This window comes from Canis aureus, chromosome 1, assembly GCF_053574225.1.
Source record: "Canis aureus isolate CA01 chromosome 1, VMU_Caureus_v.1.0, whole genome shotgun sequence".
NCBI classification, from domain to species: domain Eukaryota; kingdom Metazoa; phylum Chordata; class Mammalia; order Carnivora; family Canidae; genus Canis; species Canis aureus.
Window position 1 is genome coordinate 83,790,512 of NC_135611.1, and position 15,079 is coordinate 83,805,590.

Here is a 15,079-nt window from a genome sequence, read left to right on the forward strand (position 1 = left end):
TGGGATCAAAGCTACATCTCAGGAAAATTAATCAGACAGAGGAATGCAGGTGGAATGGGCAACCTGGAGTCCCTGTGCTAGAAGCAAGAAAACGCACAAGAGAACTAAAGGAGGAGGAGGTTAGTGTGAAAGGACAAAGGTGATGATGACCAACAGGATACTCGGGGGAGGGGGGGGAGAGTCAGGAGTCATGTCTGGTCTCAAACTGAGTACATGCAGGTTCCTTCCTAGAGTGCGGGAGGCCGCAGAGAATGGTCGATTACTCACTGAGCAGCCCAGGAGGGCAGCTGTTGAGCACCCCCCAACCGTCACTTCTATCAACCTCAGGCATCTTGCAACCTAGGAAACCATTGATTAGGATAATCAGACACAGGAAATGACAGCCTTCCTGTGAGCAGAGGACAAACACAAAGACAGCAACACGTACTTTTTGTGTGTCCCACCCGCAATTCATATGTTGAAGTCCTAACCCTCAGGACTTCAGAATGTGAGTTTATTTGGAGACAGATTCTTTAAAGAAGTAATTAAACTAAAATTAAAATCATTTGAGTGAGCCCTAATCCATAAATGACTGGTATCCATTTAAGAAGAGCAGACTAGGAAACTGACAGGACAGGGCGTTAAGTGTCTGCCTTCAGCTCAAGTCATGATCCCAGGGTCCTGGGATGGAATCCCACATTGGACTCCCCACTCAGTGGAAGTCTGCTGCTCCCTCTGTCCCTCCCCCATTTGTGATCTCTCTGTCTCTCATGCTCTCTCTCTCTCAACTAAAAGAAAGAAAGAAAGAAAGAAAGAAAGAAAGAAAGAAAGAAAGAAAGAAAGACAAAAGAGAAAAGAAAAGAAAAGAAAAGAAAAAAGAAAAGAAAGAAGAAAAGAAAAGAAAAGAAAAGAAAAGAAAAGAAAAGAAAGAAAAGAAAAGAGAAAAGAAAAAAAAGAAACGAAACCAAGCATAGAGGAAAGACTGTGGGGACACAAGGATACACAACCACGTACAAGTTGAGGAGAGGCTTCAGAAGAAACCAACCCTGTCTACACTTCACGTGATGTCTTGCCTCCAAAATTCTAAGAAAAATTTTTGTTGGTTAAGCTACATAGTCTGCAGTACTTTGTTAGGCAGCCCTAGCAAGCTAACACGCTGCCCGTTCATTCCCTGCTCTACCAATACAGCAGAGATAGCATGGAATGTCCTAGTAAGAATAAAAACCTGGGGCACCTGGGTGGCTCAGCTGGTTAGGTGTCTGCCTTCAGCTCAGGTCATGATCCTGGAGTTCTGGGTTCGAGCCCCAGGTCAGGCTCCCTGCTCTGCAGGTAGTCTGTTTCTCCCTCTCCTCCCTAATTCGTGCTCTCCCTCTCAAATAAATGAAAGCTTTTAAGAAAAGAAGAAAAAACTGAGATTTATATCTACCCACTCAACCCCTTTCTTATCCCAGGAACACTTTGTTGATAAAGTCCTGGGGAGAACTCTTCAGAACATGCGCACACCCCGAACCAGCTGTACTCCCTGCTGCGGTTTCCTGGCACTCACTGCATGCAAGGCTTGGATTATCAGTCTCATTCCCTGCTCAGAGCAAAATTCTGTAGGATGGCTAATGTCATTCCCATTTTCAAAATGAGGACACAGAGGGCCACAGGGGAAGTAAATTCACGGAGAGTGTATGACAGATTTGGAATCTGAGGGCCCACCTCAGCCTGATGGGAGTGAGTCAAAGCTCGGTGTCACTGGTTCTGTGCTACCACTCATTCTGTGCTACCTTCTGAGGTGCTCGGCTCTGGGGACTACAGGGTCCAGGGCAAACCCAGGCAAACCCAGCAGCAAGCTGGCTTCCCCCCAAGCACGAAGGCTCCCATCTCCAGGGAGGAAGATGGGAAAGTCAAGGGAGCCTGTTTCCTTGCTGGGTCTCTCTCCTCTGCCTCCTAACTGGATGGTCTGCTCCCACACTCACTCTGCTGGATAGTTTCCCACACCTTCTAAAACTTGTCTTATCAACCCTACACTCAAAACCTTCCATCTTACCCCAGGAGGCCCAACATGATCTGCTCTCTCTCTCTCTGCCCAGGCTCCCTGAACCCATCTCCTACCTCCCCATTTCCTTTGTTCTAGTTGCATCTCCCTGCTGTTTCTAGAACCCACCAAAGACTCTCCTTGCTGTTCCCTTGTTCTCTTACTTCCCTCAGGTTTCTACTGGAACATCACCTTTATAGAAAGGCCATCCTCAAACACTCTGCTGAAAATAACTCTTTTCTCCATTAACCTTTTAGCCCCATCCCCTCCTTATTTTTCTTCATAGCACTGATCAGGCCCTTATAGTCATGTTCATTTGTCTGCTTACTGTCTGTCTCCCTTCAGTGGGATGGGAGCTCCAGAGGGCCACCCTTTCTGTTGATGTAGCACGGTCCCTAAGGCCTGGGCCAGGGTCTGGCACATGGTAAGTGCTCACTAAACCAAGGATGGATGGACCCCAGAAACTATAATAATGGAAAGCATACACAGCAGACACATAAAAAATGGCTCTATATAGTTGGTAAAAGGTGCTGTTAAGAGGCAGCCTGAGGTAGAGGGTCAACAGGAAGAACCAGGAAGGTCAGCGTGAGATTTACAGGAAGTATGACTAAGATCAGGTCATGGGCTTTATGGGGGTTACGTGGTGATTTTTAAAGTGGGTGGTGTGATGAAAGGTGGGGAAGCGGAACAGGGTGGATGACACGACCCCAAGGTGGAGACACATTCACATCAATGAGGGACTAAGCTTTCACACCTCTGGACTGCACAGAAGTGACTGATCATCCATTCTCATGAATCATGTACAACTATCAAAGAAAAAACAGGTCATTTAGGCTTGAGGAAGTATCTAAATGAAATCACCTTAGGTTTTTATGTCAATTTTAAAGTTAAAAAGGGAATACTGGGGTAGCCCGGGTGGCTCCGTGGTTTAGCGCCGCCTTCAGCCCAGGGGATGGTCCTGGAGACCCAGGATCGAGTCCCATGTCAGGCTCCCTGCATGGAATGGAGCCTGCTTCTCCCTCTGCCTGTGTTTGTGCTTCTCTTTCTCTGTGTGTCTCTCATGAATAAATAAATAAAATCTTTAAAAAAAAAAAAAAAAACTGAATACTGGGACACCTGGGTGGCTCAGAGGTTGAGCACCTGCCTTCAGCCCAGGGCATGATCCTGGAGTCCTGGGATCAAGTCCCACGCAATGGGCTCCCTGCATGGAGCCTGCTACTCCCTCTGCCTATTTCTCTGTTTCTCTCTCTCTCTGTGTCTTTCATTAATAAATAAATAAATAATTTTAAAAATTAAAAAAAAACACTGAATACTTACAGTTCTGGGTTCAAACGTATAAAGAGCTCTGAATACTTTAACTTGCCCTAAAAGAGAGGGAATAAACAACATAGGATCAATTCTTTCATTTCAAGCTTACTCTAAATCATATTGTCCATTATATTCCTCAGAATTCCCTAAGTAAAAACCCATATAAGAAATATATTTTGGAATTAAGTGGAATTAACCTAAGGTGATTTCTTCCTGCAGAGAAAGTATTTTGTTAATATTTATTAAATTAAGGCATGAATCAACACATATCCCTGGGGATGATTTTTGCTCCCCCTTCTCAAACAAAAGGAGCTACATAATTATTTGGACTTCATTTCTATCCTATACAGAGCCCTTCCAACCCTAATATCTAAGTTTAAAAATTGAAAGATAAACATTTTACATAAAGAGATATTTAATGTGACAATCACTGTGGTTTAATATCCTTAAATTAATAATTTAGAGTTTTATATTTTTCAAAAGAAAATACCATGGGGAAAAAAAAAAACAGAAGAAATATGTGATTCCATGAAGTCCCAAAACAGAGTGTAATAACTCATCAAAGAGGAGATCATAAAAGCTGCCCTCAGTTTTCCCAAACAATCTTTTATTTGCCCCCTTCTTGCATTCCCATAACACCTTGTATCAGAATAAGTGATTTGCTGGCTTGTCTCATTTGATAGCAGGAACTCTGACATGTTTAATTTCCCAGCATCTACCAGGCATACAATAAGAACTTCATAAATGCTTACTAAATGAATATGTAAGTAAAGAACAAATTCAAACTGTAGGAAAAAGCCTACAGATAGTAGAAAAAAAGAGAGAGAGAGAGAGAGGTCTTTTTAGGAAATAAATAGATTTAGCAGGAATATCAAGACAGAAGGACTACCTGTTTATTTTATTTTTAAGATTTTATTTATTTATTCTTGAGAGACAGAGAGAGAAAGAGAGACAGAGAGAGACACAGGCAGAGGGAGGAGCAGGCTCCACTCAGGGAGCCCAACGTGGGGCTCAATCCCGGGTCTCCAGGATCACACCCTGGGCTGAAGGCACGTGCTAAACCGCTGAGCCACCTGGGCTGCCCAGGACTACCTGTTTAAAATGAGGTAACAACTACAAGAATCTTTGAGATGGCCACCTGGTATAAGAGCATCATTCAGAACCGTGGTATCTGAGGTGCGACATGGCAAGACTATTCTGGAAATGATTTACATTTTTATTTTATTCTTTTTATTTTCTATTTTAATTTGTTCCATATATCATGTTTTATAATATAACAACATAATAGGATACATATGCAACTCGTAGTACACATACATATATTGGGAGTGAGTATTCAAAACCTTTTGCAGGTAGAATGCTAAACATTATGAGGGCAGGTAATGATGTTCTGTGAGTGAGATACCCAAGTAGCTAGTACAATGCTTGGCACATAGGAGGCACTCAATAATTATTTGTTGAATGGATGAATAAAAGAATGGAAACATGTACTCAAAAAAAAAAAAAAAAATCTGAGGGACGTCCTGGGTGGCTCAATGGTTAAGCATCTGCCTTTGGCTCAGGGCCTGATCCCAGTGTCCTGGGATCGAGTCCCACCATCAGGCTCCCCACAGAGCCTGCTTCTCCCTCTGCCTGTGTCTCTGCCTCTGTCTGTGTGTCTCTCATGAATAAATAAATAAAATCTTTTTTAAAAAAATCTGAAAACCAGCAGTTTAGAACAGCACTCACTGTCCAACATAACTTCATGCAATGACAGTCAAGTTCCTCCTCTGGGCTAGTTACATATAGCTACTGAGCACTTGAAACGTGGCAAGTGTGACTGTAAATTTTTAAACATTATGTGATTCTAATTCAGTTAAATTGCCAAACGTGGCTGGTGGCTAGCATATGGAACAAAACAGTCTTACAAAGTCAGAAAACGGGAAATAACCAAAATGTCCATTGAGCGGGATTATGCAAATCAACTCTGATTCATCCCCAGAATGCAGCAGACAGATCTGCAGACAATGACATATGTAGCAAAGACCCTGCAAAATACTCAGTGAGGAGAAAGCAGCTTATAGACTAGTATGCCAAGTATCATTCTGTTTATGTTGACAACACACACACACATACACACACACACACACATATATTCCTTGAAAAATAGCACCAACTATGGGGAATCTTCTTTATAATCTACTTTACAAATACTGTTTATATTCATTACATATAGCGTGCATTACTTTTATAATCGATAAAAACAGTGAAGATACTTTCATGGTAGGTGGGGGCTGGTTTGGGAAGGTGGGGTTGGCAATCATTCTTTCTCCTAAATGCCCTATACAGGCGATCCCCGGCTAAGATAGATCCCTTGTTACTTAGCATGCTTGCAAAAACAAAAAACACACACACATTATTTTTACAATACAAGTTCCAGTGTTACTCCTCCCCTGCTCTTCTTCTAGGGAAAGGTTAATAGAAGCAAATGTGAAATCTTTTTTCTTCTGGACTATGTTTTTTATGCACACCCGCAGCCCTGAGAAAGGAAACACCAAACGGAAGGAAGAGCTGCCAGGAGAAATATCTGCTGACCTGATTGTCTCTCTGCGAGGGGAGATTAGTTATTGCGACTACTTCAAACTTTCCAAAGAGAAGTTACACGAGGAAGCAGTCCACTGGTGACCAAAATCAATAATGACGTTACTCTCTTGTCCCTTTGAGGGAATGGCAGCAATAAGATAGGCTATGACTAACAGTGGAAACCAGATCCAACGTGAACTTAAATGAGCTGAGATAAAACTCACTACAAATTCAAGAACCTGAGAAAAATAAATACTTGGGGTGTGACTAAGCCACTGATCTCTATAACTGTTATCTTTTGTGACTGTCCAACTTAAAATGTTCTCAACTAAAAGGAAGTGGGACATTTATTCGCATTTTGGTTTATGCTACACACTGAACATTAGGCCACTCTTTTAGGCTGTTATGCAAGGGAACATTCTCTCTCTCTCTCTGTGAAGCTGTAGAAAATACTTTCACCTCCATGATCCTATTTATCAATTCACGTTGGGACGTTAGCCTTGTGAGGCTCCTCTTTATTCCATGTATTAGAAAAGTTCTTGGCTTTAATCTATTCAATTCTCAAACCTGAGTCAAACAGAAATGAAAGAATGCCAAAGAAACAGCCAGAGGATAGGAAAGAACTGCATAAAGATGAAAAACAGATGACTTTCATGATTACAGTCTACCATCGCTTGGATAGAGTCTAAAGAGAACAATAATTAGAGATATGTAATTCATGAGCATTTTTACATCATATTTAATTCAACTGTTCTATAGGTGTACAGGTTCACACAGGGCATTAAAGGGAAGGAATCAGGGTACTCTGTGTTTCAATAGTACTGTCCTGGCGGACATCTAAAAAAAAATATTGGCAAACATTGTCATCAATCATCAAGAGCAGGCATTGACCAATTGCAAATATATTTAAAGACAATGGATTCACAAACGTAAAATCTTGGTGTTCTTGGGTAGGCAGGGAGGCTAAAGCAGATGCCTTCTTCCCTTCTCCCAGCACCTTCTGCCTTGACCATTTTCTCTTGGAAGTCTGGTGGCATGTAACAAAGAGAGAAAGTGGAGCTGAGAAGACTGTATGCATTACCTGAAATCACCCTGAATTCATCCTGAATTAAGACTGGGAAGAGGCCCAATCTTTTGTCTGATGCTTTCAGTGGACTCGCATGTGAATGGTATTCTGGATTTCAGGAGGGCTGGCCTCCTGATGTAAGCAAGATAAGCAGATTCCCATTCCCCATCCCCCCACCCTCCCCTGCCACAGCTGGGCCCTGCTGGCTTTTCACTTTGCTGGCTCCTCACCTTGCCAGGCACACCCTTCCCCTTTCTGTGCAACCCCACCCTGCCCCTACAGAGAAGGGCTGAGAGCACTAGTCATCAGCCAAACACGGTTTTCCTCTGGAGTGAAGGCTGACCCCAGACTACAGTAAATGAATCCTAGCCCACAGGGGTAGACGCAGATAGAGGGAAGGGGATCTGGGACAGGGTCCTGTGCAGGCAAAGGGTAAGAGATTTGCTATGTCTGAATTGCCCACAGAGTATATACAGAGGCAGCTCCGCGTCCCTGAGATTGCAATTAGGACTTGGGGTGCCTATTCTAGTTTATTCTCTGTCAGTGAAGGAGTAGAGGAGAAGCTCATATGATGAACCCTTATGACAGCATTAACAAAGGACCCACTGGCTATCCGGGTGGACATATCATAAACAGCAAAAGGAATGACAATTCAAAATATCTGAACTTAGTTATCTGCAACAGATCAACAATTTCATTCATATTCTGCTGAAAAACACTGGAAGGCGCAAGACATTTTAGATGGACTTCACTAAAAATGGCCATGACAACTACTGCCTACCCCACTATGGTAGTTAAAACGGAAAATACTGGTAATGCTAGGTGTTCAGAAGGATATAGAACAACTAGAATTCACAGTATCAGCGGGCATGTAAACAGGCACAACTGCTAGAGAAAATTCTTTGACAGTAGCATTCATTCATTTTTTTGTAAGTCTTAACATGCTTTTGACATGTTAAATTACATTTTTGGGAAGGGAACTTAATCATATCATCTTTTGTGGGAGTAAAAATGCTGTGTACAAAAAGACCCCTCTCACATGGTGTCGCTAGCCCCAGAGGACAATGAGTCTCAACATTTTTTTTTAGATTTTATTTACTTATTCATGACAGACAGAGAGAGAGGCAGAGACACAGGCAGAGGGAGAAGCAAGCTCCCTGCAGGGAGCCCGATGTGGGACTCGATCCCAGGACCCCAGGATCATGACCTGAGCCCAAGGCAGATGCTCAACCACTGAGCCATCCAGGCATCCCAACCACTGAGCCACCCAGGTGTCCCAGAGTTCCAACATTTTTTAACTGTACACCATGAAATGAATTTAGTGGTTTTCTAAAATAGAACGGAAATGACCAGGATCAGTACAAAGGATAGAAAGAATTATGATTTTGTGAAATTTTTATTTCATGGTGACTGGGACAGATGGATAGAGAGATGGATGTTTATTCTAGCAATTTTACCAAATACACCTTTGGCATACTGTCAACGGCCAAATAGTAAAATCGGTATTTGTCAAAGCCAAATGAGGCTTTACAGAAGGGACTCTTTGGGAACAAGAATAAACCTGAAATTTTATTCAAAAAATTCATGATTACAATTCTGGCAGACCCATTTTAAACATATGATACAAAAGGGCAGGAATCTTAATTCCTCACCACTACCAACTGCATCCTGATGAGACTTTTGCAAAACTAAGTAAGTGCTCTCAAAATTAGGTCTGTAAAAGCAGATATTTTGGTGTCAGCATAGCTGTTTTGCCTGTGAGGATGCTGCCAGCAAGTTAGCAAGCTTTCCTTCCTCCCTGAGAGAAACAGAGTGAGGTCAAGACTTGCCTCCTCTTCACCTCCTGGGTCTGAAGACTTGCTTAATGCTGATGGTGCAATTTCACCGAAGCCTATCCCACAGAGGAGACAACGGTTTCCCCAAAATTATTAGCAAGCGTCCACTCAACATTAATTCTCAATCTACACCTATAATTGATAATATTTATTTCAGCATTTTTGGACACCTAAAATCCACTGCCTTACCATCATCAATGTTTGCAATACTTTATTCTCCAGCAAAAAAAAAAAAAAAAATATATATATATATATTTATACTCTCAATGGACTGAATTTTCATATACAAAGGATAAAAGGGGACACGGCAACAGTTACATTTACAGTAGTCACCTGTTTTTCAAAGTGAATAGTATGGTAACAAATCCAAATGGTATGCCCTGTTTGCATTACTGTTGCCACCACCCTGGTTAAACAGGAAGATTACCCGTGCGACCTACAATCCTCTCGTTCAAGTACAAGTCTAGGTGTGCCAGAAATGACACTGAAACAAGGCATTCCACCATTTGGCCAATTAGCTGAAGGTGACTGGCAGATTTAGAAAGAAATTTGAGGCTGAGGTGAACTTCCATGGATTCCTGTGGTCTAGTATGTGTTTATGTGTACTTTTGTATATATCAGATCAGTAAGTAAAATATGTATCTTCCTAAAGATCAAAATCAAAAAAAGTTTGAAAGTGACCCGTCTACACTATCTGATCAAATTGGGGATTTGTTCAGGACTCTCTAAAGAATGAGTGATGTTCCCTCTACTTTGTGGGTTTCAAAATTCAACTAGCATATAAAAACATTCTCCCACCTGCCCTGGGGAGTTAGAACCAATAAAGGAGCTTTTGAAAAGCAAGAAGAGGAAGAAAATTATTTGAACAAGGGAGCATCATGGAAAAATAAGAATTTTACCATATACACAGAGTTCTCCTATCTAAGAGAATGCAGGGAATATCAAACACTTCTTAATTTATACCCTTGTGGGTTATGAAAAACCTGTCACCACCTTCGAATATTCTCAGGGCAAATAAAAATATCAATGTTACTTCTATTAGACATATTTAAATTATTTTATTAAACATGCATGATGAAACAGGATGTTTTCTACTGAGAAACAAAACAGAGCAAGTCTATGTGATAGTATCCAAGAGTCAAGGCCATCATTTCGACTGAGCAGTAAGAGGAAACAGCTGTGCTCTGTTGGGCCAACACAAGCTCCCCTGGGCTTTGTGGATTCCAACGCCCATAAATGAGGGGGTTAGCTCAGAAGAGGCTTCTTGGTGAAGATCTCTATTCATGTCATTCCACAAAAGCTCACTGCTCTTGAAGATAAAACACAGAGGCTGTATCCTTGCAGAGAAAACCATCTTGTAAGCACAGCAATGTCTAAGAGTTTCCAATGCAAAGAATAAATCTCTTCCCTCAGACTTGTATTCTTGGATTAATTAAATCAAATCCAATGAATTCTATTTGCATATATGCCTTTAAAGGATATAACTAATAAAAATAAATATCAACATAATATTTCATAATACTTTCATCCCTCCTTACACCAACACCACCTCTTCCCCACTGCCTCCCCTCATTCCCTCACAGAGTCCAAAAAAAAAAAAAAAAAACTAAAGAATTTGAAACGTGTCTTGATTTCAGCTGCAGGAATGGCAGACTCGTTAAAAACAGTAGCCAGTGTGTTTTCTGACAAGAGGGTTCTGTTTATTAACACTGTGCCTTTCTTACCCATTTTTTCCTTTGCTTATACTTTTCAGTGCCTTTCAGGAAACTTTGTTACTTTTACATCTTCAGGAGCCATGACTGCTGGTTATTTTTATTTCTTCTCGATGGTTATAACATAAAAGTTCCAAAGAGGAGCACCTGGGTGGCTCAGTGGTTGAGCATCTGCCTTTGGCTCAGGTTGTGATCCCGGGGTCCTGGGATCGAGTCCTGCCTCAGGCTCTCCACAGGGAGCCTTCTTCTCCCTCTGCCTATATTTCTACCTCTCTCTGTGTGTCTCTCGTGAATAAATAAATTAACTTAAAAAAAAAATTAAAAAAGAAAGAAAAGTCCCAAAGAACAGAGTTTAAAGTTTCAAATGACACTCTCACTGTCAACTCTGTCTTAACTGGCTTAAAATTAGAGAGAAGCAACTGTTGCCCCCTAAAGACCCTGTACTCCCAGACAAACTGCTTCCAAAGTCACTTTGAAGAGATCACGGGAAAGAATGTTAGAAAAATCTTTATTTCAGTCCTTGGAATTTAAAAAAGGCAATACTGTTCATGCCAATTTCTGCAAAAGGGAGATGAATCAAAGAGCCGACCCATGACAACTGTTACTTGATGACCCAGGAACTAAGAATGGTTTTTGCATTTTTAATGGTTGGAGGGAGAAGGGAAGATCAACAAATATTAACATTTCAAGACACATGAAAATTATCTGAAATTTAAATTGCAGTGTCCAAAAAAATAAAATAAAGTAAAATAAAAATAAATTGCAGTGTCCATAAATAAAGCTTCATTGGAACAGAGCTCATATTTGCAGTCTATGGCTGCTTTCGTTCTACGATGGCACTTAAGTAGTTGCAACAGAAACCATCTGTGACCCACAAAGCCTAAAAGATTTACTGAATGGACCTTTATAGAAGAAAGTCTGCCTATCCCTAGCCTCTGGTCCCTTTTCCTGTTAGTAACAAGTCATACCACAGGAGGATCATAACAGGAAAGTACAAATCTGCCTCTCACAGACTCCACAAGCAGTGTGGGTCTCAGCTTCATCTGATGTGAAATGATGAAATGATTGGTTATCTATAAACCCAAGGCAGAGAAAAAAGATCCTTGTCTCTAGTACTTTTCATCCAAAATGGTATTACCCATCTCAACTCATGTTTATGGGACACTTAACCACCTGACCCATACAAAGGGCTGATTTGCCGAAACTCATTTAATCCTCAAAATAATCCTAGGCCCTTAAATACTTTATGCATTTAGCCTATTTTACAGCTGAGAAAACTGAGGTTAGAGAAGGCAAGTAGCTACTCCAGGACTACGCAGCTAGAAAAGGGCAGAGATGGGGTTTAACCGCAGGCCACTGGCTCCAGGGCTCATGTTCTAAAACTCTGGATGTGGCTCAGAGATCTGAGCTTTCAATGCCAGCATGCTGGGATGAAGTGAGACCAAACAAATCAATGTACATAAAACACTGAGTGCAGTTCCTGAGGCATTTTATGTGCCCACAAGGGTTAGCTAGTATTAATTACTATAAATTTTTGGCTAACTTCGGGGGTGATTCCTTGCATCTTTATCCTCACTAGCAAGGCAACCATTTACCCAAATCCTTTTCCTGTATATCAGAGAATTTAACAATTACAACACCCCAGCAGAGGAATTTCGATGCTTTTGTTAAGCAAACAAAGCGTAATATTTAATATTATACCTCTTAGGAGCTATTTGAGAATTCAATATGAGCTTTCAGTTGTCATTTTTCAAACCTAGAACTACATTATTTTTAATCTGCTCAAGCCACAACCACAAAATGCAACCGACCCGATGCTTTAAATAACAAGACATTCATTTCTCACAGTTCTGGAGGCTGGGAAGTCCAACATCAAGATATTAGCCAATTTGGTTTCTGGTGACAATCTTCTTCCTGGCATACAGATCGCTGCCTGCCCACTGTGTGCTCCCATGGTCTTTCCTACGTGTGCGTTCCTATGAGATTCCCTCTCATGAAACCACTAATCCCCTATCTTCATGATCTACTCTAACCCTAAATGCTTCCCCAAAGCCCATCTCCAAACACCATCACTTTGGGGGTTAGGGCTTCGACACATGAACTTTGGGGGCACAGAAACATTCCGCCCCCAACAGTTATGAATATAGAATTACAGAAAAAACAGAACATGTTATGTGTACACATTTTGATGTGTACAACATTATTGTTGAACAAAGAGGTTTTAAGAAAAGGTTTATTGGGACCTTTAAAACTCAGCTTTTGGCTGGGGGGCAGGCGCCTGAGTGGCTCAGCTGGTTAAACTTTTGACTCTTGATTTCAGGTCAGGTCACGATCTCAGGGTCATGAAATGGAGCCCGGCATCAGGCTCTGTGCTAAGCAGGGAGTCTGCTTGAAAGTCTGTCTGTCTGTCTGTCTCTCTCTCTCTCTTTCTCCCTGCCCTTCCCCCAACCCTAGCACACACTCCCCTCTTCTCTCTGTAAAAAAAAAAAAAAAATCAGCTTTGGGAGATGCTTACATTTTAATGTCACATAAAAGAGTACTATTACATTTACAGTCACCTGTGTAAAACAAAGATATACAGAAAAGAAACAGTAGAAGAAAATAATAGCAAAATGCTCACAGTGACTTTGGATAATACAAGCCATGCTTATTTTCTTCCTTTATTTTCTCAGTTGTCCACAAAGAATAAGAATCCCATACACACTTAGGAAAACATGTTTTCTTTTAATGCCCTATTGAAGCACAACTTACATGTTATTTGTACACTATTCATTAGCAGGATATTTTTATTTTTTAAAGATTTTATTTATTTGAGAGAGAGAGAGAGCAGAGAGAGTGCATGCACACACCACACACAGGAGCAGTGGTAGGCCAGAGGGAGGAGAGAATCTCAAGCAGATCCCACACTGAGCACTAGAGGCCAACACAAGGCTTGATCTCACAACCTTGACATCATGACCAGAACTGAAATCAAGAATCAGACACAATGACTGAGTCGCCTAGGCACCCCAGGAGGTATTTTTTTTATTATGAGTCCTCCTTGTCTTTTTTTTTTCCTCTTTGTCTCCTTGATCTCACAACACACACACACACACAATCACTGAGGAGACAAGGAACCATAATGCCCACTGTGCTCAGAGGAGTGAGAATATGGGTGGCAGGAAACACAGATAGTGGGGAGATTTGTAGGCCATGCAAGCTGTACCAGAGGTGGCATCCACTTGCTTTTGCAAAGATGAGAGGTGTTGTCAATGAAAGAGGCACAGGGCAGACCGAGAATATGGAGCCCAGTATAGACAGAGGCCTGGAGGCCAGGAGGGTGGTGTTGGAAGTCAAGGAGATCTACCAGCCTGAGGCCTGGTGGGAGAAACAATGACTGGAAGAAGAGACTATGGTAGACAAACCAGAGATTTCTCAAATGTTTCTGAGATCCACATTTAGAAACATATTGTACATCAGGGCTCAGGAAACACACACATGTATACACAACTAAAAAATGTTTCATAAAAAAACACTTCTCCTTATTTTGAGGGATTCTCTCTGATATTTTCCATTCTTGCTCAGCTCTCTTTCCTTCTTTCTTATTAAGATTCTTTCCTTCTTTCTTATTAAGATTCTAGTCATGACAGGGGCACCTGCTAGTCGATTAAGCCTCCAATTCTTGGATTTGGCTCAGCTCATGATCTCAGAGTTGTAAGATCCTATCCCCACAAAGGGCTCTGCACTCAGCACAGAGTCTGCTTGAGATTCCCTCCCTCTCCCTCTGTCCCTCCTCCCTATGCTCACTCACACACTCTCTCTCTAAAATAAAGAAATCTTAAAAAAAAAAAAAAAAAAGATGCTAGTCATGACAAACTATACAGACTATACAGACCTACCACGAGGTCACCACGAGGTCTGAAAAAACACCAGGCCAGGGCATTTAATATAGGAATGTGTATAACCAGTGTCCAGAGACCAAATAGAAATTTATTCAGATTTAGATATCTGGTACTCCTGGCAGTAATGAAACACTCTCAGAATATAAAATATTAAAAATGGCCTTGGAATTATTTTTAATTCAAGAGAATTTTTTTGTATTTGAGCAAAATAAATGGACAGGCTTAAACTTCAGACTTTATGAACACCCAATTCACTGGAAAATTAGTTGTATTTAGAGATAAAAAAGTTGCCCCCCCCCCCCCAAAAAAAATGGCCTTGGTCTTAGCCCTCTAAGACAGACTCATACTAGCAAGACAACATAATGATAAAAATGTTCCCTTTATTTAAAACAGAATCCCTGGGATGCCTGGGTGGCTCAGTCAGTTAAGGGTCTGCCATCTGCTCAGGTCATAATCTCAGGGTCCTGGGATGGAGCCCCCACATCCAGCTCCCTGCTCAGCAAGGTGTCTGCTTCTCCCTCTCCCTCTGTCCCTCCCCCTGCTTGTGCATGCTCATGCGCTCTCTCTCTCTCTCTCAAAAATAAGTAAAAATCTGAAAAATAAAATAAAAATAAATAAAACAGAACCCCTTTAAAACCTGATATAGGGGCATAGGTATACACTGTATCTAAGAACAAAACAAGAAACTCTCTAGAGACATAGACCCAAGCTTA

The 15,079-nt window shown here is 41.3% G+C and overlaps 1 protein-coding gene across 1 annotated transcript in view; it reads right to left on the reverse strand.

Moving 5' to 3' along the window:
* OSTF1 (osteoclast stimulating factor 1) overlaps positions 1-15,079 on the reverse strand; it is a 55,156-nt gene that overhangs the window by 26,599 nt on the left and 13,478 nt on the right. Inside the window, exon 2 of the mRNA XM_077906775.1 lies at positions 3,320-3,366. Coding sequence (XP_077762901.1) covers positions 3,320-3,366 — 47 coding nt within the window. The remainder of the gene's footprint in view (positions 1-3,319; positions 3,367-15,079) is intronic.